General features: G+C 43.5%; 1 protein-coding gene and 1 pseudogene across 1 annotated transcript in view; both read right to left on the minus strand.

The window, feature by feature from the left end:
• The window catches only part of SLC35E1 (solute carrier family 35 member E1), a 49,383-nt gene that overhangs the window by 16,382 nt on the left and 9,211 nt on the right, over nucleotides 1-23,790 (minus strand). Inside the window, exons 2-4 of the mRNA XM_073592777.1 lie at nucleotides 9,834-9,904; nucleotides 9,297-9,434; nucleotides 6,689-6,814 (exon numbers count right to left, since the gene is read on the minus strand). Coding sequence (XP_073448878.1) covers nucleotides 6,689-6,814; nucleotides 9,297-9,434; nucleotides 9,834-9,904 — 335 coding nt within the window. The remainder of the gene's footprint in view (nucleotides 1-6,688; nucleotides 6,815-9,296; nucleotides 9,435-9,833; nucleotides 9,905-23,790) is intronic.
• Nucleotides 22,554-22,672, minus strand: LOC141125135 (5S ribosomal RNA; annotated as a pseudogene).

Consider the following 23,790-nt stretch of genomic DNA (forward strand, 5'->3'; position numbering starts at 1 on the left):
GTCGGGTCCCCATACACGTCTTCACTGCCAATCTCAAAAACTTTTGGAAGGCTGGATGGATAGGGATGTGAAGATAGGCATCCCTTAAGTCCAACGTGGCCATAAAGCAGTTTGGGTATAGTAGGTTTTTGATTGTAAAAACCGTCTCCATACGGAAATGCTTGTATCTGATGGACTTGTTTAAGGTCCGGAGAGTCAGGATAAGTCGAAACTTTCCTGCCGGCTTTCTGACCACAAATACATGGGGATAGAATCCCTTGCCCTGCTCCGACTGAGGAACAGGAATCAGGACTTTTTGATCTAATAAGTCTCCGATCTGGAGACCCAGAGTCCTCGCTTTCTCCCGATCTTGTGGAGGAAATGTGACCAACAAACGTTCTGGTGTTTGGCGAACAAACTCCAGCCTGTACCCGTTGGTCACTAGCTCCAGGATGAAGGGGCTCAGAGTGACTGCTGCCCACTTGTGGGATGAAGGCCCTCAATCTCCCTCCCCCCGGGGAACACAAGTCACTGTGGCTTGGCGGGCTGTTGAGGAGGGTTAAACAGCACTCCCCCTTTGCCTTTGTGCCCAGTCCAATGCTTTTTCAGCCTGCTGTCCTTTTCTCTAGGACTCTGTTGCCTGCTTTGACCACGAAAAAATTTTCTGGCTGTCGGAACTCTTTTTCTCTGGAAATGCCTTTTTCTTATCAGCCGTGCGTTCCAGTGCCTCCTGTAGACCTGGGCCAAATAAATGATCGCCAGATAAAGTAAGGCCACAAAGGCGCAACTTGGAGGCCGAGTCCCCTGACCGGGTCTTAAGCCAAAGGCTTCTTCTGGCCGAGTTCACTAGAGCCGAATTCCTGGCCGACATTCTTACCGACTCAGCGGAAGAATCTGCCAAAAAACCCACTGCCTGAAATAGGAGAGGAAAAGACTTTAAAAATTTGCTCTCTGGAGGTACCTGCTGACAGATGTGACTGAATCTGAGTAAACCAAACCTCCAGATTTCTGGCCACACAAGTGGAAGCCAGAGCTGGTTTCAGGTTTCCAACCGCTGAGTCCCAGGCTCTGTGGAGAAGGATATCCCCCCTCTTGTCCATCGGATCCTTAAGCGTGCCCATATCATCGAACGCTAGGTCCGAGTTTTTTGAAACCTTTGAAAGAGGTGCATCTAACTTGGGATTCTTATTCCACAGCTGCACAGTGTCCTCATCAAAAGGAAACCTCCTTTTTAGGTTACTAGAGAAGAATGGTTTTCTCTCAGGATTATCCCATTCCAGTTTAATAGTATCAACCAAAGAACTATGAACTGGAAAAACTCGATTTTCTCTTATGCAATCCTTTATACATAAGATCATGTATGGATAACTGAACCTCTTCCTCTTTTAATTCAAGGGTAGAATAGATAGCCTTTAATAAGTCATCTACATCCTCAACAGATAACTTAAATCTTGAGCCTCGAGTGGATTCTCTATCCCTGGGCTTTGTATCTGACCCTGATTCTTCCAGAGAAGAAAGGGTAGATCTGACCTCAGCCTCAGAGTCCTCACTCTCTGCCTGCTGCAGAGTGCTGACGCCTTCAGTGAAGACGGACTCTCTGCTGGAGTCTGGAGCTTGTCAATAAGCGTTCTAAAAGAACTGAAGGTAGACGCAAGCTCATCCCTAACAGAAGTAAGCATCTTCTGGCAAGAGGCAACCGGGTCATCTTTTACTAGGCCTTCTATACAGGTGCGACAAACTGCTTTGCTCCATGAGGAGCTCAATTTGTTTGCGCAAACCGCACATTTCCTTTTAAGTGGCTGCAATTGGGCCTTGTCCTGAGTCTTGGTCTGCAAGACAAAATAAAATGACCCACAATGTAATTAAAGCCACCCAATCGCTCCGTAACACCACGTGCAAGAGGAAGGAAATGTGTCCCCTTACACCGACTACTACAGAGGGGGGAGGGGGAGGGAACACTCACAAGGATAGCAAGGTGGTGACAGAACACCCCAGGCTTACCTGTGAGGTGCTGGTGTAGGGAACCGCATCCGCTGCCTGTGTAGGTACTGCAGGAGGATCCATTCTGCCCCTCTTGGTCGTCCACAGCCTGGCTGCTTTACACCAAGAAACACCAGCAGCCAGCGTTCTCTGTTCGCGCTGTTTATGGAGACTGGAACCTCGTCTGCGGCACCCGATGATGACATCATATGCCCCGGAAGTAACCCTCTCCAGGCACTTCCTGTGGGCCAGCTTGGAGTGCAATAGCTCCGCCCCCTCGAGCGCTGCAGCTTCCTCCATTCCCTGCTCAGATCAGCCACGCTGTCGGCAGGGAAGGACAACCGATGCTCAGCTGAGCTATAGTGCAATGCACTGCGCTAGGGGGCCCGACCTCACACCGGTCCTGGCCCTCTCCAGGCACTGAGGACAGGGAACAGCAGCACAGCCAACCTCCCCAGCAGTGTGCTGCTTCTGGCAGAGGAAGAGGTAAGAGATATGCCCCAGAAAATAGCCATACAAAGCCCCTGCTTATAAGGCCTATGGGAGCAGGTTCCAGGAACATGTTACCCCCCGTCCGGAGGAAACACAAATAACTGACATGGGCCTGGAGGACCACCCTTTCATCTGGTGGGGGTGACGTGTTTCCTGTCCTGGTAGGAGGAGCCCAAGGTCTCATGGGCTGTCCTGGAAGACGCTTGGAGAAATATATATATTTAAATTTAAAGCGCCCCTGTCCCCGTGAGATCATACGCAGAAGCGAACGCACCATTGGGCACCATTCCACGAGCGCGTGCAATTTTGAAGCGTGACATGTTAGGTATCTGTTTACTCAGCGTATCTTCATCTTTCACATTATGCAAAAAAATTGGGCTAACTTTAATGTTTTGTTTTTTTTCTAAAGCATGAATAACGTGCAAGATAAAAAGTTGTAACGACCACCATTGTATTCTCTAGGGTCTTTGCTAAAAAAAACATATATAATGTTTGGGTGTTCTATGCAAATTTCTAGCACAAAAATTATGACTTTTACATGTAGGAGAGAAATGTCAGAATTGGCCTGGGTGCGAAGTGGTTAAAATACTTGGAACAAGACCCAATTTTTCCTCTGACTTTTTACATAACGCATAAATACTGAAGGCAGAAGTAGTCAAGCAGTTAGTATTTTCAGAAGAAGGTGTGAAGTAGCAGCCTTTATTAGCCTTCAAAAACAGTTAAGTATGTGATTTTGAGACACTGTGGGAGAGATTTACTAAAACTGGTGCACACAGAATCAGGTGCAGCTGTGCTTGGTAATCAGCTTTTAGGTTTTATTGATGTACACTTTAGTGCACTAGGGGCTAAATCAATGTCTCCACCAAAATTTTAGCAGCAGCTGTCAAAGCTTAATTGAACAAGCTGATGTTCGAAGCAGATTGGTTACTTTGCACAGCTGCACCAGATTCTGCGTGCACCAGTTTTAGTAAATCTCCCCCCTCTGTGACAAGATTCCGATGTGATGCGATAAACAAATGACCTTCTGCCTGGGTTCACATTGCAGCGATTTGACATGTCAAATCGCATGCCAAATCGGCAGCTATTGCCGGCAAGGGCATTTTGTCCGAATCCGCTGCAAAGTTGGTGTCGCACAGGTTCCCAAAAGAAGTTTCTGTACTACTTTTGGTGACTTTGGGGTGCGAATTGTATAGACATCTGTGCAGGAACCCACACAGATGTCTCTGAAATCGCCCCTGAATTCGGGATTGACATGCGGGAATGAAATCGTATGAGTTCAGCTGACCTTGCATGATTTCAATCCCGCTGTCAATGTAAACCTGGGCTTAATCACAAAGTAGCACTGTAATGCATCATGTAAATATTATGCAAATTCTATTTAAAGGGCGACTACACTTTAGTTATAACGGATTTAACAAACACGCATGTATATTTATACACACCCAGGCCTTTTTCTAACTTGGTGTTACCAACCTTGAACTACTTAAAATGTCAGCTATGACTTTCTAAACGTTTAACCCCTTCCCGCCGACCGTACGCAGATATGCGTACTCGGCTTTCCGGGGTTATACCGGGATTATGCCCGCAGCTGCAGGCATCATCCAGGTGCCGTTGTTTCCAGCGGGCGATCAGCTACCCGTGTATAACAACCGATGCGGCTAAAAGCTGCTCGGTTGTTATACCGGAGGAGCGGGAGGGGATATCCCCCCCCTCCCGCCGCTGTTACCGGGCCTCCCGTGCGATCGGGAGGCCCGGTGTCCAATCGGGAATCTTCGGCGGCTGGGGGCGGGCTGGAATGAAGCTGTGAGCGGCTTCGTTCCAGCCTTCTTGTTGTAAACGCGGAAGCGACGTCATGACGTCACTTCCCGTTTACTCGGCTGCCAATGGCGCCGAATTTAAAAAAGTACACGGTATTCAGAATCGCCGTTTTCGGCGATCTGAATACTTTGAAGTGTAAAGGAGGGATGGGGGGTCTTTTAGACCCCCCATCCCTCCATAAAGAGTACCTGTCACCACCTATTACTGTCACAAGGGATGTTTACATTCCTTGTGACAGCAATAAAAGTAAAAAAAAAAAAAAAAAATTTTTTAAACACAATTTTAAAGTAAAAAAATAAATAAAAATAAATAAAAATTTTTTTTAAAGTGCCCCTGTACCCGCAAGCTCGCGCAGCGAAGAAAACGCATACGGAAGTCGCACCCGCATATGTAAACGGTGTTCAAACCACACATGTGAGGTATCGCCGCGATCGTCAGAGCAATAATTCTAGCCCTAGACCTCCTCTGTAGCTCAAACCTGGTAACCGTAAAAATGTTTTAAAGCGTCGCCTATGGAAATTCATAGGTACCGTAGTTTGTCGCCATTCCACGAGTGCGTGCAATTATAAAGGGTGACGTGTTTGGTATCTATTTACTCGGCGTAACATCATCTTTCACATTATACAAAAAAATTGGGGTAACTTTACTGTTTGGATTTTTTTAAAATTCATGAAAGTGTCACTTTTCCAAAAATTTGCATTTAAAACACCGCTGCACAAATACCGTGTGATAAAAAATATTGCAACAATCGCCATTTTATTCTCTAGATTCTCTGCTAAAAAAATATATATAAATGTTTGGGAACTCTAAGTAATTTTCTAGCAAAAAATACGGATTTTAACTTGTAAACACCAAATTTCCAAAATAGGCTTAGTCATGAAAGGGTTAAACTTGGCTTCCTTGTTGAGGGGGCTCTGTAAGCACTTAAATATTTGCTGCCCATATGATTGGCTGCTTGTTATTCCTCATCAGCTATCCTCTTGTTACAATACTGACTGATCATGTCACTGGGACTGGTCATGTCTAATAGCAGGAAGACCCACCCTACTCAACACTCAGGAGCAGGAACTGGCTGCAAGAGGCAGAATGGACTGGAATTTTATACAAATGGCAGCAGTTAGGACAATGATGTTTGCTAAAATTATAGCAATGTATAAAACGGTCGTTGGAGCGCATAGGAATTTCCTGCTTACTGTATATGGATTGCAGCGACTGATCCGCCCATTGTTAAGCCGTCCCCTATATAAACCAAGCACAACACGCGTACGGCCACACCCCTGATGTCAATGACAAAACGCGTAGGGAGGAGCCTGTGATGTGTCTTGTGTGCTGGGACGCAGCAGCCATATTCTTGGTTTGAAACGTCGGACGTTTCTTCCATTCATTTGGCTATTATCAACCACGGAAATGTGAGTGTAACAACGTTTAACTTTTTAATAAAGCAAGATGTTTGGGATGTCTGCACTATGTAGCGTTTTCTTCTCTCTACTGGGTTATTACATTGGTGGATGAGCTGGTATATTCAAACCCATACTGGTGAGGATCTGTCATTGATAGGCATCTAGGCTTGCTGGCATCTACATAAAGGAGCTGCAGTCTTTTATCCCCATACTGCTGAGGAGCGGTTGTTGGAAAAATACCTATGCCTGTGTTATCTACCTGAGGTAGTGTGCTTGGGTGTTGGTGGCGGTGTCCTTACAAGCAGATTTTCACCTGACTTTCTACTGTTATTCCAGGTCTTTATGGACTTTTAAAATTATGTTGTAATCCAATTCATTCTAAGCATTGAAAGTTCATTATTCAGTTTTATTTTAGCGCTACACCATCTACTATATTAATTACTGTGCAAACCTTGCATATTGTGTTAACTGCTTTTATATTTTATAATTCATTAATTGCGGATTTAAATTTACATGATCCCAGCGCAACAAAATTGTGTCTTTTCTAATGTATAAAACAAACAAGGGGAAGACTGTTTTTCCTTCATGCTCACAGCAAATTTCCATTTTGAATACAAAATTTTCTCGCATGCATTTTTATGAAATTAACAAAATAAGGCTTATATTTTTGGGACATTTTCAGGCAAAATTGCTGACGGCTACTCACCACCACCTGCCATAAACATTACTGCAATCAGTATTGTCCCAAAAGGCATAACAACTTTGGGCTGAAATCACAGCAGGTCTTAAATGCATTGTGGTGTCATTCTTTCTAAATGGCAGTCCAACACAGTAAGGCAATGCATCTGTGCTGGAGTGCACCATGCATCAAAAAAATAAATAAAATAAAGTGTTTTGGCTACACTAGGATGCAATGGAAGCCCATTCTAAATAATGCAATACACAGGTGTGACCCCTGACTTGCCAGCAACAAATGAGTAACAATTTACATCAGGAAAATTAGTAAGAGGTCAATTTACCAGATCACTCTCCACTAAAAAGGATGAAAGATCCAGTAACACCCATGTAGGTATCATGAAAAATACAGCATGACATCCCAGAAGGTTCAGTAATCTTAGATGATGGATTCGGGAATCACGAAGCACCTATTGAGTTAAAACATATTTTACTTATGCCATTTTAACAATTTTAAAGTACACTTGATGTAATAATTAAGACAAATTAGACAAGAGAAGATATAAAGCATAGAAAGGCATGAGATACTTACATTTAAAAAGACTACTATTCTGATCTCTATTAACCACTTCCCGCCCGGCCTATAGCAAAATGACATATGACGTCCTTCAGGATAACAGCCGTCGTGCGCCCGTGGGGGCGCGCATCGCGGTGATCAGTGGAGCGGTATGTCAGTCTGACACACCGCTACACCGATCTCGGTAAAGAACCTACAGCGGAGGCTCTTTACCCGGTGATCAGCCGTGTCCAATCACGGCTGATCACGATGTAAATAGGAAGAGCCGTTGATCGGCTTTTCCTCACTCGCGCCTGACAGACACGAGTAGAGGAGAGCCAATTGGCGGCTCTCCTGACAGGGGGGGGTCTGATTATCAGCGCAGCTCCACCTCAGATGACCACACTGGACCACCAGGGACGCCACTAGGACCATCAGGGAAGGGGGCAACATGTGGATGGCCAGGTATTTACCCCATGGTCATCCAAATGTTCAAATGAATGCCAAATCTGTGCCAATCAGTGCCCACAAATGGGCAATGATTGGCACCAGTATGTACTAACACATCAGTGATTCCCAGCAATGCCACCCATCAGTATCATCAGTGGCGCCTACGAGTGCCCATCAGTGGCGCCTACGAGTGCCCATCAGTGGCGCCTACGAGTGCCCATCAGTGGCGCCTACGAGTGCCCATCAGTGGCGCCTACGAGTGCCCATCAGTGGCGCCTACGAGTGCCCATCAGTGGCGCCTACGAGTGCCCATCAGTGGCGCCTACGAGTGCCCATCAGTGGCGCCTACGAGTGCCCATCAGTGGCGCCTACGAGTGCCCATCAGTGGCGCCTACGAGTGCCCATCAGTGGCGCCTACGAGTGCCCATCAGTGGCGCCTACGAGTGCCCATCAGTGGCGCCTACGAGTGCCCATCAGTGGCGCCTACGAGTGCCCATCAGTGGCGCCTACGAGTGCCCATCAGTGGCGCCTACGAGTGCCCATCAGTGGCGCCTACGAGTGCCCATCAGTGGCGCCTACAAGTGCCCATCAGTGGCGCCTACAAGTGCCCATCAGTGGCGCCTACAAGTGCCCATCAGTGGCGCCTACGAGTGCCCATCAGTGGCGCCTACGAGTGCCCATCAGTGGCGCCTACGAGTGCCCATCAGTGCCACCTCATCGGTGCCACCTTATCAGTACCCGTCAGTGCAGCCTTATCAGTGCCCATCATTGAAGGAGAAAACTTACTTATTTCCCAAAAATTTTAAAAGAAACAAAGAAAAAAAACGTGTTTTTTTTCAAAATTTTCAGTCTTTTTATTTGTTGCGCAAAAAATAAAAAAAATCGCAGAGGTGCTCAAATACCACCAAAAGAAAGCTCTATTTGTGGGAACAAAATGATAAAAATTTAGTTTGGGTACAGTGTAGTATGACCGTGCAATTGTCATTCAAATTGCGACAGCGCTGAAAGCTGAAAATTGGCTTGGGCAGGAAGGTGTATAAGTGCCTGGTATTGAAGTGGTTAAGTAAAATCCAACCCCATGCAGTTTTTTTCACTGATAGGAGAACTGGCCTGCTTTTGCAGCCATGACCAAAAAAGTAATTGTATTGTAAAAGTAATGTTTGGTATGTAATGAACATTGTCCTCTGGACACCTGTATAACAAGCTGAAAGATAGGTCATCCTGATACACCCTTCTTAACTTAACAATTCTGCACTGTTATTAATATTACAATTCCCTTTCAGGGAGGGAGGGAGGGGTCTTTGACAGGCATCCTGTGAGACCGGAGCTGCGGTGTGCAGCTGATGCCGTAATGCTGCACTGCCAGGTTCCCTTACCCACAATGGCAGCACCCGACAGCTGATGGAAACATCAGCTGCGGTGCCTACATCGTTGGACTCTAGGACAGGTAAGTGTCCTATTAAAAGTCAGCAGCTGCAGTATGTGTAGCTGCTGGCTTTTAATTTTTGCAGGGGTGGGCGGACCTCCTCTTTAAATACATAGCAATCATGAATGCTGCATTTTAAAATATAGAATAAGCCTGCCAATTTCCCCACTCTAGGAACCTCCCTTAGTATAGGTTCATATTATTGTGTGTTGAAAACGATTTCACATGCTTTTCCGACATGCAAAGAAACACTCTGCCATATAGCATGTTTCTTGTGCAACCTTTTGGCCATTTACCATGTTTCTTATGCAGCCAATTAAATGAATGGGCTGCCCTACACACAACGTGCAGGTATGTGTGCACACTGCAGTAGTGTGAAACAAGCCTTACAGGCAGAGTGACCGGTAAAGATGTAAAAAGGGCTGGAACCATTAATTACCATTTTTACAGTTATTTGTCTCATTCCCCCCCCCACCAACTAAACCAGCTGGGTAGGGTTGCTGGACATCTACACACTTACCTTCTTGGAAAAGATGTTTTGCAGAGAAAAACACAGCGTGGCAGCAAGAGCGCTGATCAGGCCCCACATGTCAAAGGAGATTTCAGTAACAGTTGCCAGAAGAACCCCTCCAATAATTGGAACCAAAGATAAATACACCTAGGTGGACATGAAAAATACTTTTAGGATACATCATGGAGACTTTACTTGTAAGTTGCCCAAATGAGCGTACGGATGCAATATTATTCCTTTCTTGCGACACCAACTTCCCTCTCCTCCCTGCTGTCTTAACATTTCTCTCTCCCCTCTAAATTGGGGGCACATTTTGATAATACAGTCGCCACCCTGACAAGTTTTTGTAAAATCATCTATTATTGGTAATATGTTAACATATGGGACATCCAACTGTTCTGAATGTTACACTTGTTATATGCTTTCCTGTGATCTGAGGTTTCCCTTACTTTATATGAAAACATGATAATTTACTGAAGAGAAGCCATATCTTGGAGGCTATCCCATAGGAGCCAAGACTGAATGTGACTGTTGCTCCACACTCACCTTTGTGGTCTGCTTTTCCTTCATTATTATTCGAGACAACAGCACCACCCAAATTGGCATTGTGGCCTTCACTGAAAAATAAAGAGAGTAAAATACAATATTTCAAGGAATATCCAATACAAAGAGCTCAATTGTGTTGCTCATAGCATCTAATAGCCTGGTATGGGTCAGACAAGGAACAAATAATCACATTTTACCTTTTACAATGGCTGCATTAGGATAGAGTTACAATTATTATCCAGGTGCACAAACAACAAAGCATTCATTTTAAAAATAAATGTCAAACAAGCAGAGGCGATTAACAAGTCCTACAGATTACTGTTCTGTGCTCACATCTGATGACACTAGCACATTTCACACAGAATTCACTAAGCCCTTTCAAAAATGATCCGATCAACTAGACTCCAGTAAACGCCATGGTTACTATAGGTTTCTGCACAATAGCAACTGCTCTTTGACTCGTTAAGAAAATCAAATTGATTTAAGCCCCGGTTCACACCAGTGCGGCTTTAAAATCGTGCTACTTCAGCGTGATTTCAAAGCCGCACATCAGTACGATTTGCACTGTCGATTTCATTGCGGCTTGCGACTTCATTTAACAGAAGTCTATGCACGTCGCAATGAAATTGGTAAAAAGTAGCGCAGGATCCTTTTTCATAATCACTGCAACATATTGATATGAACAGTTCCATTGCCAGCGAGGGGGTGCAACTTGTCATGAGATTTCAAACTACCAAATCGCATGACAAGTTGCACCAGTGTAAATGGGACATAATGATGCTTCAAACTAAAGTTGCATCAGGTTGCAAATTGCAGAGCAACTGAGCCCTACATTCGTTTTAGGTCAGCCATAGATGGGTCGAATCTTGATCCATGAAGTGGCAGGCTGATTTTATCAAAGTCGATCCATTGTTCGACTAGGGTACATCCAGCCTGCCAGATCTTTTACAAGTGATTACTGCCAGTGGCTATAGCCACTAACAGTAATCATTGTGTTGTGCAGCCGGGAAGGTTCCCTGCAGGCAGAATGCAATAGTGCTGCAGAAGAGATTCCACCAATAACACCGATTGTGTTAATGTGGGGATCTAGCGATTTTCTTTTCTTCCACCCGTGGTGAGGAAAGAAAATCGAATAATCTATGTCTTGCCTTTTAGTAGCCTCAACTCCTTTTTACACATGCATCCCTGCAGCTTGGCTGAGTTCCCAGAGAGGGTCTCTTACCTTCCAGTTGGCAGTGGAAAAGTCCTTTACTGTTCACACACCACATGGTGTGTGCATGGCATTTGTCACTGTTCAGGGAGGTTGTGCTTGCCACATCTTGTCAGTAAGATCTCACATCTACAATGAACACAACTGACTTACTGTATAGACTGATGGAGATTCCATGCGGTTAACGTGAATGGAGAAATCAACAATCCAGAAGTCTAGCCATGTATGGCTAGCATTAAAAACTGGCAACCATCTAAACAAAAGGTTTACATTTTAACCACAAGACGACCAGCAACGTACTGGTACGTTGCTAGACTTTGGTTATACTGGGATGATGCCTGCAGTAGTTTTGACAAACTAGGGCATGCACAATTTTAAAGTGGTTGTAAACCCATTTTAACCACTTCGCATCCAGGCCATTTCTGACACTTCGCTCCTACATGTCAAAAATCATCATTTCTTTGCTATAAAATTAGAACCCCCAAACATTATATATGTTTTTTTAGCAGAGACCCTAGAGAATACAATGGCAGTCATTGCAACTTTTTATCTTGCACGGTATTTGCACAGCAATTTTTCAAATGCATTTTTTTTGAAAAAAAAACAGTTTCATGCTTTAAAAAAAAAAACAAAACAGCAAAGTTAGCCAAATTTTTTTGCATTGTGTGAAAGATGAAGTTACGCCGAGTAAATAGATACCTAACATGTCACGCTTCAAAATTGCACACGCTCGTGGAATGGCGCCAAACTTTGGTACTTAAAAATCCCCATAGGCGACGCTTTAACATTTTTTACTGGTTACATGTTTTGAGTTACAGAGGAGGTCTAGGGCCAAAATTATTGCTCTCGCTCTAACGTTCGCGGCGATACCTCACATGTGTGGTTTGAACACCGTTTTCATATGTGGGCGGGACTTACGTATGCGTTCGCTTCTGCGTGCGAGCTCACGGGGACAGGGGCGCTTTAAAAATTTTTTTTTTTTTATTGTTAATTTTACTTAAAAAATTTTTATTTTTACACTTTAAAAATTTTTTTTTTTTTTTGATCACTTTTATTCCTATTACAAGGAATGTAAACATCCCTTGTAATAGGAATATGACACGATCAGTCCTCTTTACAGTGAGATATGGGGTCAATAAGACCCCACATCTCACCTCTAGGCTGGGAAGCCTAAAATAAAAAAAAAATAAAACGATCGCTGCTTCACAGCCGAAGCGGCGCCGTTTTTTTGAATGCAGAGGCCGGGCGTGACGTCATAACATCGCGCCCGGCCTCCGAACGATCATAGAGACTCCGGCGACCATCTGGTCCGCCGGAAATCTCTATGGTGAACATCCGGCGCCGGCGGATCCGCTATCCGACTCACCGATCGCTGAGGTGAGTCGGTAGTAGCACCGGAGGGCGGCGGGAGGGGGGGGACGTCCCCCCCCGCAAGAACGATCAAGCGGCGGAACAGCCGCTATGATCGTTCTTATGGTGTACGGAATCGCCGGCTGAAAATGCCGGTATCTGAATGATGTCTGTAGCCTCAGACATGATTCAGATATAAGCCCCGAAAGTCGAGGACGTCATATGACGTCCTCCGGATGTCAAGCGGTTAAAAAAACAAACAAAAAAAAAAAAAAAACTAACACCTGCAAGACAAAGGCCTAATGAGCTAGTATGCATAGCATACACAGCACTGGCCAGCGATATCACTTCCAGGTATCGCGGCTCTGGCGCTGTGATTGGCCGGAGCCACGATGACATCACTCCCGCGCATGCGGGTGGTAATGGCACACTCACTGAAGCAAAGGCACATACTTGCCGTTACTTCAGTTTGTTTCAGTGTGCATGTGCCAATGACGTCGGCACATGCAAATACAGGGGATATCTCCTAAACTGTGCAGGTTTAGGAGATATCCGGGGTAGCTACAGGCAAGCCTTATAGGCTTACCTGTAGCACAAAGTGGTCTGTAAGGGTTTACAACCACTTTAAAGTGGGATATGTTTGGTATCTATTTACTTGGCATAAAATTGTTTATATTTTACCAAATTGGGTATTATATTGTGCTTTTGTGCATTGAAATTTAACAGTGTAATTATCCCCCAAAAATTGCGTAAATACCGCCTGACATAAAAATTAAAACACACACCATTTTATTCCCTAGGGCTTTAAAACAATAAACAACATTTGGAGGTTTTAAGTGATCTTCTAGTCAAAAACTGAATTTTACATGTGAACAAATAGTATCAGAAAAGCTACCTGGCTCACTGGATCGTTCTAGCCTTATGATACATAATCTGCGACCAGAGGCAAATGGCATGCTTTATATTTTTACACTTTTTCCTGTATCTGCTGAACACTGAAAAAAATGCCATAACACAGCACAGGCATTTGTTTGCAGAGGGAGTAGTCATTCCTCCCATGTGTCAGAAATGTAACTGCATGGAAACTGGGATTAATAAAGTCATCGGTCAGGATTTCAGAAGGTCATCGTTTCATAATGTAGGGTGCCACCGCTCACTCTGGATATCTGACAGCAGCGCCATACATATTAATGCAACAACAGTGTAGTTATAAAAAGGTAAAAAACCCAGGTCAACAGAAGAAAATCAAACTCAGTGAAGTTGGTGATCACATTTTGCAGCAAAATTCAAAGTTGCTGAGTGACCACCACAAATCACAGATATTGAATTGTATAGTAAAGTCATGCCTCTAAAGCACACAGGTTCTGCCACAAAAAAAAAAAAAAAAAAAAAATAATTACACTGCACAGTACAAACATTAACCTTAAATTACATTTTATATAGGGTTGTGCCAATACCGATACTAGTATCGGTCCCGATACAGAGTATTTGCAGGAGTACTTGTACTCGTGCAAATGCTCCTGATGCCTAGTCCGATACCTGGACACTCAGGAACAATCTGTGCGGCGGTGGGGGAAGTAAGTTTAGATATGGTATGAGAGCACTCTGTCAGATAAGCATAGGTTTTTGAATAGGGTTAGGTCCCTATGTAGCCCTACTGTTTTACGTTTATCGTAAAAGTTTTGAAGTTGGATTGGGGTGCCATGTCTCGCAAGGGTTTCACCCCGTTCAAACCAATCGTCTGTCAGATGGGAGATGGATTCGATATCTGTCATTGAAGAATGCCTTTGCCACTCATTCCAGCTGGAAACCCTGGGTTTTCTAGAATCAAGGTCATGGGATCCAGGTGAGAGGAGATACCATATGTCCTAATGACTATATGTCCTAATAACCTTGTTCCAGACAGAAAGAAGCAAGGACATTACGAGTGTCAGCATGGACTGAGGCAGGTGATCACTGGAATGAATCCAGGGGAGTAAGAACAATGGCACAGGTGAGATTTCTCTTTCAAGATTGACCCATGACTTAAAAGGGCCATGATGAAACCAGTCAAGGATTCTGCACAGCAGCAACGCAGAGTGATCGAGTTCAAAATGGGGAAGACCTACACCCCCATCTAACAAATCACCAAAATATTGTATTGTAGTCAGGCCAGGGACCTAGGCCAAAGCAATCTGAGCAACACTGAACGTGTGGACCAGAAAAATAGGCGAGGAACCTGGAACGTTATAGTTTGGAAGATGTAAAGAAATCTGGGAAGGATGTCCCTCTTTAAGAGGGACATCTGTCGCAGCCACAAGTGTTTCAGAGACGACCAGCTCTTTAGGGGGTGTTGCATAGCAGATAACTTGGGAAAGTAATTCAGCTTCTATAATTTATGAAGTTGTGATAGAATCTGAACACCAAGATATTTAATAGAACCATGGGCTCATTGAAACAGGAACTTGTCAGCAGGGAATTCTTGGGTACTGGAGGGAAGTGAAATATCAAGGAACTGGGATTTCGTGGCTTTCATTTTTAAGTTACTAAAGAAACCAAAGCGTTCCAGGAGAACGGGGGTTAGAGACATGAAGTAAGAGGTCATCTGCCAAGGGACTCACCTTGCAGTGTTTACCCGTGATTTCTACACCTGTATATAATGATTGGGCCTCAAGGCATTTGCCAGGTGTTCCATCGCTATGATGTACAACATCGGAGATAGGGGGCATCTCTGACACATTTCGTTAGAGATGTGAACCGGGGCTGAAAAAAGGCTATGCCCCCTAATATGATCTGTCGGACAAGAATAGAGCACTGTTATTGGACTAACTACAGTTCAGCGTAGAAGATGGAATTCATACACAGAGAAGGGTGGAAAATTTTATATCAAATGCAAACCTCAACATAGCTTTTTTGGCTTGCAGTATTTAAATGTCAGGGTATGCAAATTGATGCTTTTTTCTAGGTACATGCTGACAAGTTAAATTACTGAAGCGTTCCTATTACTAGTTTACACCAGGGTGGATAAAAACCTATGATTTTATTTTTTTTTAGATTGGATTTTTTTTTTTATTTAATATCAATTTTTTTGATTTTATCAAATTTATTTTAAAATGTTTTGGAGTAAAAATCTATCTAAAGATAGTTTTCTATTTAAGATACAGTAATCATTTAGTTTATTCAACATGAAATGGAGCTTAGTTATGTAGCACAAAGCTGTACATTCTGCAATAGTTACATTTTTGGTAAACTCATTCAATAAATCCAAGCTCTGCAAGCTGAGATAACATGCACTGCATTGATGCATTCACACAATGTCACAGTAGCCATGAGATAAAACAAAGTTCAGGAATATTCCATTATCCCATTATTTTTCAAATCTATGTACACTACAAACTGTATGCTTGAACTGGTTCTGATATCGCTGTTTTACTAACTAGCTTATTCTAAATAGGAAACCTTTATTTTGTTTGAAAATATTAAGATTCTAAATACCAGCAAGAATAAGTCCTTACATTTAAAGAGCACCCGTCATTTCGGATACATCATGGCAGCTCCCGTTAGCGGGCATCCAATCACCTGCTGCCGCCACGTCCCTCACCTTGTTGTGTCACTTCCACATTCACCAGATGTCCCATTAAAGCGAATGGGACTGTCAACAGCGGGTTAGGCCCCATTCACACCTGAGCATTTTGTAGCTTGAAGCCTGAAGCTACAAAGCGCTCAAGGGGAAAAAAAAATCAATTATTCTCTATGGAGATGGTTCACATCTCCACTCCAAGTTGCCTGAAGCTCAAACAAGTTCTGGACCCTTTTTTGTCCCTCGAATCGGGCAGATTTGGGTGTTTTTGGAGCAGGAAGCAGTTGACAAAATCTAAAATCATAGCAACAAATGATGAAACAGATGATCATTTATCCTATTGGCTAATAAAAAAACCGCCAAAGCTCAAAAACGCCAGAAAACGCTGCATGGAAAATGCAAATACGCGCAACAAAACGCCGGAAAAATGCTCAAAAACGCTATGCTCAGGTGTGAATGGAGCCTTAGGAGGAAGAGCCGCTGTGGGACAGAGATGACAGTTGCACTATAAAATTTATAATTTGACTGCTTGCCAACTTACGCACGCCGATGTACGTCGGCAAAATGGCGCTGGTAGGCAAAAGGGTGTACAGGTACGTCCCCTTTAAGAAGAGGTGCGGCGGGCGCGTGACCACGGGTCCCACAGACTTGATGTCCGCAATCGTGTCACGGAGAGGAAGAACAGGGAGACGCTTTTGTAAACAAAGCATTTCCCCGTTCTGCCTAGTGACAGGACAGAGATCACAGCTCTCTGTCATCGACAGCAGTGATCACTGTCCTGTGTGTTAAAGCCCAGCCCGCTAACAGTTAGAATCACTCCCAAAGAGTGGTTAACCCTTTCACTGCCAGTGTCATTTACACAGTACTCAATGCATTTTTATAGCATCGATCGCTGTATAAATGACAATGGTCCCAAAATAGTGTCAAAAATGTCCAATATGTCCATTATAATGTCGCAGTCCCGATAAAAATCGCAGATCCCCACCATTACTAATAAAAATAAATAAAAATGCCATAAAACCATCCCCCATTTTGTAGACACTATTAATTTTGCGCAAACCAATCAAAATATGCTTATTGCGATTTTTTTTACCAAAAATATGTAGAATACATATCGGCCTAAACTGAGGAAAAAAAATGTTTTTTTAAAATATATTTTTGGGGGATATTTATTATAGCAAAGAGTAAAAAATATTGCGTTTTTTTCAAAATTGTCGCTCTTTGTTTATAGCGCAAAAAATAAAAAAAACGCAGAGGCGATCAAATACCACCAAAAGAAAGCTCTATTTGTGGGGGGAAAAAAAAAGGACGTCAATTTTGTTTGGGTACAATGTCACACGGCTGCGCAATTGTCAGTTAAAGCGACGCAGTGCTGAATCGCAAAAAGTGCTCTGGTCAGGAAGGGGGTAAAATCGAGTTGATTTAAATCAAGCCTTAATACTAGTGATTTAAATTGCGATTTTAAATTGCGATTTAAATCAAATCCACACAGGTTTGCATAGACTATTAAGCACCACCAGTGCCCTGCCTAAATCTACATCCTCTCAGCAGCCCTCCCACATGCTGCTCTAAAGGGGTTGTAAAGATAAAAATTTTTTCACCTTAATGCATTCTATGCATTAAGGTGAAAAAACTTTTGACAGTACCGCCGCCCCCAGCCCCCCCGTTTTACTTACCTGACGCCTCGAATCTTCGCTGCTCGTCCTCATTGCAGCTCAGCCTGGTCGCTGATTGGCTGCAGTGGATGGATTGAAAGCAGCGCAGCCATTGGCTCGCGCTGCTGTCAATCACATCCGATGACGCGGCGCGCCGGGGGGGGGGCTGAGTGATACAGCGAGCGGCTATAGCCGCCGGCTGTATCACGGGAGCGCGCCCGCAAGCACTCACCACCATGCGAGGGAGCTCGCATTAAGGTGGTAAATGCTTGCGGGGAGGAGCTGAAACAGCCGCCGAGGGACCCCAGAAGACCAGGTTCGGGGCCACTCTGTGCAGAACGAGCTGCACAGTGAAGGTAAGTATGATATGTTTGTTATTTTAAAAAAAGAAAAAAATTACCTTTACAACCCCTTTAAGGGATCACTGACCCTAAAAAGCAGTGCTCCTTTAGGTGTACACATGAACTTGCCCATTTTGTCAAGCACAGTGGAATGCATTGGAGTAGGAACATTTCTTCAGGGGCTTCCCACTGGTCTTTGCAAAACTACCAAGCACATTGCCACCCTTTTCTTTAATATTGCTCCGCCCCCTCCTCCTTTCAAGAAATCACAGATACCTTTTTTTAAGAGGGGGGGGGGTGTTATGAGATTTTTTTTTTGAGGGGGGAGGTGTACAGCTTGTGCTTTTGCCTTCCTCACTTGCAGACTGAACGTAGAATTCCAGCATGAACCTATCTAGTCTTAAAAATGTCCCCTCCTTAAAAAAAATGCCGACTAACCTGTGCAAAAATTATGCATTTACTTTTTTCAGCCTGCTCCAATCCGCTCACGTGATCTCCTGTGTTAGCCAGTGAAGGCTGCAGGGGAGAGGAAATAATGCTCAACGGCTAATAAAGCCAGAAGCAGTGATGCCACCCATAAGCCCCTCGGCTCATCCTTTCTTGGCACTCCCCTCCTGCTGCAGGAGCTGGATCATGTGACCAAACTGGAGTGGGCTGAAAATAGGGAAATATATACATATTTCTTACACAGGTTAATTAGTATATGTGTTTGGAGGGAGGAGGGGGTCCTTTAAATAGGTTTATACTGGTATTCTACTTTATGTGGAGACATCTCTAAGCTTGACTTGCCAGGTCTGCATACCTTCCCAGTTTTTGGAAACTCTCTTCTGTTCAAATTTATTATGGGAAATGCTGACAAAGGCTATGGTAAAAGAGTTCTTGCCACTGAGTATCCAGTGATACAAGCAATTTTAGATGCCAGCTAGTTATCCAGCTCAGATACTTTTTCTTTTTTTTTTTTGGTGTGCCAACGATTTAACATGATTTTAAGCTTTATCCAGCCAGCACTAAGCAACTGGATCACTTAACCCCCACCCCAAGCTGTATATACTTACCCCGTCTTTGCCCCCTCTTCCCACTGTCCTGTTCAACGGCTGTATTTTCGTGTGTGTGTGTGTTGGCTGCTCAGACACCCAACCAAGGCTGTCAACCAGGTTCAGAGAGAATATCCTCAGAACACTGTAAGCACCAAGTCACAACTCTTTTGCTCTCAGCAGCCAAACTTATTAGGCTTAATGTAGACCGGACGTTTTTACAACCTCTCCTGAATGATTTAACTTGACAGATAGTAACACATGTTTAAAACATTTTGCCGCGTCTACGTTTACATGCATTTGAAAAAAAACGTTTTTTTTCCTTCTTCAAAATAGCCAAAAATGAAAAACGCCTGTAAACAAAACGCGAGTTACTGTGTTTAGAATGCCTATAAACACAGCTTCTGAACGCTTTTTTTGGGTTCCAAATAAGCCTCTAAACGACTATAAAAGAACCTGTGTACATGTACTGATAACATAACAGAGGAGAGTTCAGGAACAGTTGAAAAAAATGTCCAACTGCTCCTAAACGTCCGTTTACCAGCAGCAGTGTACATGAGGCCTCATGTACACTGCTGTTGGTAAACGGACGTTTAGGAGCAGCTGGACATTTTTTCAACTGCCCCTGAACTCTATGTTATCTTAGGCCCCATGTACACGGGACGCTGTTAAACGTGCGTTCAGAGGCAGTTGGATGCTTTTTTCAACTGCCCCTGAACTCATTCAATGTTATCTTATTTGACCATGTACAATTGTACAGTCTCGTTTATTGCTGTTCTTTGCAGTTGCGTTTAACAGCGTTTCTTTGGAAGCAAAGAAAATGGGTTCAGACGCCAAACGCGGTTACCCGCGTTTTTAAAGGTGCCCTATATTTTAGACCTGAAAAGAAAAATGATGGAAAACAATGAAAAACAAACAAAAAAAAAATTGTTAAAAATGTTTTAATTACTTGCGATGATTCATAGAATATTATATATTACATATACACCATATATAGTCATACTTTTTCAAGTAGAAGGTCAAATGTGGCAATGGACATGCGTGTGAAATTAAAAAAAAATTTGTCGAGGTAGGTATGCAGCTGTACATACATGTTTAAAAAATATCCTGCCGACATTTGCTGCGCAATCAAAGGATGGGTCCAATAGCAACGAACTTTGACTCTGGACGCAATTTTCTACGTCGTTCTAGCCTCATCAAGAGCAATGTCAGGAGTATTTCAGGAGTGCGTTTTGATTTGAGAGGGTGGAATCCACCTCTTTAACCATGAGCTTGAACGATTACTTGTCGAATCTATTTAGAACAGTAGATTTCGATGCTGCCTGTTCTCCTTTAGGACTTTCAGGCAACATGAATAAAAAACATCCATTTTTCGAATCTGAGCAATCGCCTTTAAGTAGACATTGACTGCTCTCACATCAAAAAAATGTTGTGATTTTTCTTCCAAAGAACAGGGTTCTGGAAAAAGGTTGAACAATATCCCGTTTTAGATAAAAACCCGATACTACCTTTGGTAAAAAGTTAGGATGAGGACGCAATACTACCTCATCTTTGTGAGCAACAAAAATATGGCTCTTTGCAAGAAAGAGCAGCCAATACTGATACCCTTCTTGCAGCAGATATGGTTACCAGAAAAAAAAAAAAGTTTTCCTTGTCAAAAAAAGGACTAAGGGAATATGTCGCATCGGCCCAAAAAAGGCTGTTTTGTGATGTCGACAAAACTAAAATCAAGTCCCAAGGGTTCAGGGGTTACTTAACCGGAGATTAAGCCGAGTTACCCCCTGAATAAAGTTATGGACCAAAGAATGCGAAGCAAGTGGTTGTTACCTGTCCTTAGAAAGCCCTCAAGGCCAGCTTTATTTCTCACCCCATGTGCAGAAAAAAAAAAAATCAAGGACTCTACCTTCCTGGGGTGCAGCTCCTGGTTTCACACCAGGAGACATATGTATCTCAGACTCCATAATATATAACAATGGAGGCTGGCTCTGCATAAACCAAGGTAGAAAACTACAGAATCTGACAGCCCACGCTTCTTCAGAGTGTGGGCCTCAATAGTCAAACCGTTAAATTTAGCGTTTGTAAAGTAGGATGGAACTCCAGACCTTGCAAGAGAAGGTCTAGCCAGGAAGGTAGGGTCCATGGGTTCCCTACTGCCATCTCTACATACCACGATTTCCTGGACCCCGCTGGGGGTTACAAGAATCAACGACTTCCCTTCCTGCTTGATCCTTTGAAGGATGCAGGCAGAATAGGAGGGAATGCATAAATCAGTGAGAGCAGATTCCACAGGAATAGCAAGGCATCTGTTCCGCATGCCAGCGGATCCTTTGTTCTTGACACAAAGTTGTCAATCTTTTTGTTGATCCTGGACGCAAACAGATCTATGTCTGGGATTCCCCATCCTTGACATAATGACAGGAAGATATCAGGGTGAAGGAACCATTCTCCCAGGAAAAACTGCTGGCGACTCAAGTTGCCCGCCTGCTAATTTTCTTTTTTTTTTTTTTTTTTTTTAATTTATAACAGACAGAGTGGGTCCACACGGACCATATAATACAACCAACAGTATATCTTCACCACGGATTATTACATAACACAGCACACTTAAGGCCATTATGTTGCGGAATCATGGCGAATTAATTAGTACAGTCCCATGTGTTCCCCCTCTCCTTTTTTCCTTTTTCCAAGAAGTTGTGAAGAGGTCCTGCAAGCAGGAAAAGAAAGAGGCAGCAAAGAGAAGAAGAAGAAAAGAAATATAGTGTGGGAGAAGTGTAAGGGAAGACAGGGGTGGGGGGAGGGGATGGGGAGAGTCCCCAGGATCATGGATCGAGTTGAGTATATGATGTAGTGCAATAGCATTGCTGATTTCCCGCACGCGGCAAACCGAGTTAAGTCGGTGTAGTTGTTTTTAAAGCCTGTCCTTCATTAGAGTATATAAACATGTTCCACAACTGCCATGTTTTGGAGAATTTCTCTTGTCTATTTTGTGCCGTATGGATGAGATCTTCCATATGTTTAATCTCTTCTACTTTTTTAATCCATAATGCTATGGGTGGTGGAGTTGTAGACTTCCAATGTAATGGAATGCAGGCCTTAGCTGCGTCTAATAGATGACGCAGCACTGACTTTTTATATGTTTTCATGGGAATGCTTGCGCCTGCCAATTTTCTATTCCTAGAATGAAAACTGACGATAGGCAAAATACATTGTTTTCTTCCCAAGACAGGATAAGCTTCACCTTTCTCTGGGCCGCACAACTTCTTGTGCCCCCTTGGTGATTAATATAGTCCATTGCTGTGGCATAAACAGATTGACTCTTAGCAGGACAATACCTTAAACTGAACATTCAGGTCTCAGAACCAAGTGTTCTGCCTGGATTTTTAAAATGTTAATGGGCAAGGCCATTTCTGATCTAGGCCACTTCTCCTGGACAGCTGCCTCTTTCAGGACTGTCCCCCAACCTAAACAAAAAAGGTTGGCATATGCTGATACTATTTCCCGGGTAGCTGAAAGGATTTTCCCCTTCGCAGATTTTTGGATGTTAACCATAAACTGAGGATCCGGCGCACTCAGCCTAAAGCACCTGGTATTTCCAGGTGGTCTTACATCTGGGTACTAACCAGGCCTGACCCTGCTTAGCCTCCAAGAACAGACGAAATCGAGCGCTATCAGGGTAATGTGGCCGTAGGCCTTGGAGTCAGACACATTGGGAATATAGAGCTTGTATTCTGTTTCAAGCTGATAGGATACTGCTTAGCAACAGTCCAAAATGAGACTGAGCATAAAGAACGGTCTCGAATGAAGCCACCATCTTTTCCCAACAACTTCACGCAAAGTTGAATAGGAGAAAAATACATCTTGCTTCGACTACCTAGATAAGACCTTTATGTCGCTGATCTTAGCCTGGGGTACGAATGCCCTTTTCTGGGTGTATCTGATCAGACCCAAGTATTTTCTTCATGTTTTAAAGAAGATTCCTCCTAGGTTGAGAATCCGACCTAGATATTTCAGGTATTCGAATGCGGTGACCATACTTTTGGTCTAAGCGGGTCTAACAAGAACAGATCGACTAGATAAACCATAATCGTTATACCTTAGGCCCTCAATTTGGCTACAGAAGGAGCCAGAATCTTGTGCGCGAGGTGTAGCAGCTAGATTGGAAAGTAGAGCTACACACTGAAAAAGAAGATTTTCCACTTTGAAAGAAAATATTGCTAGTGAGCGAGGAAATAGGCATATGGAGATATGCATCTTCATGCAAAAAAGGGGGAGATTATATACAGCAATTGAATTTTAGATTTTTGAGATCTAGAACGTTCATTTGGATTTAACCAAATCCCAATCTCTGCCGTTACATGGGGCCATCATGAACACTTTTTGCCAAAATATGGTCCAATGCTAGAGGGAAAGATTTTTCTCTGGATCCTTAGGAACATTTGATCTGAAAAAAAACGAGGAGACAGAAATTCTTGGAACTCCAGTTTGTACATTGGTGCTATTGAGAAAGTCCCCTATTTGTCTTGACATTCCTTCTGCCAGATGCCTGAGAACTGTAGAAGAATTCTTCCCCTTCGCCCGTATTGAGCAAGTGGGGGCACCTCCTCATAAGGATGCTACAGTATCTTGTAGGCTTCTTCCCTCAAGACCTCTTTTGTTCCTGGGGTTAACCCTGAGGATTACCCCCTGAACCTAATGGTGGAGGTCGTCGTGACTGCCTGGAGGCTGATGCCCCTGGCACAGAAGAAGGAACTTTGAAATAAAAAAAAAAAAACACAAATTAGTCCTTCATTTAAAAGGCAAAAGGGGTA

Source organism: Aquarana catesbeiana, linkage group LG01, assembly GCF_042186555.1.
Source record: "Aquarana catesbeiana isolate 2022-GZ linkage group LG01, ASM4218655v1, whole genome shotgun sequence".
Classification (NCBI taxonomy): domain Eukaryota; kingdom Metazoa; phylum Chordata; class Amphibia; order Anura; family Ranidae; genus Aquarana; species Aquarana catesbeiana.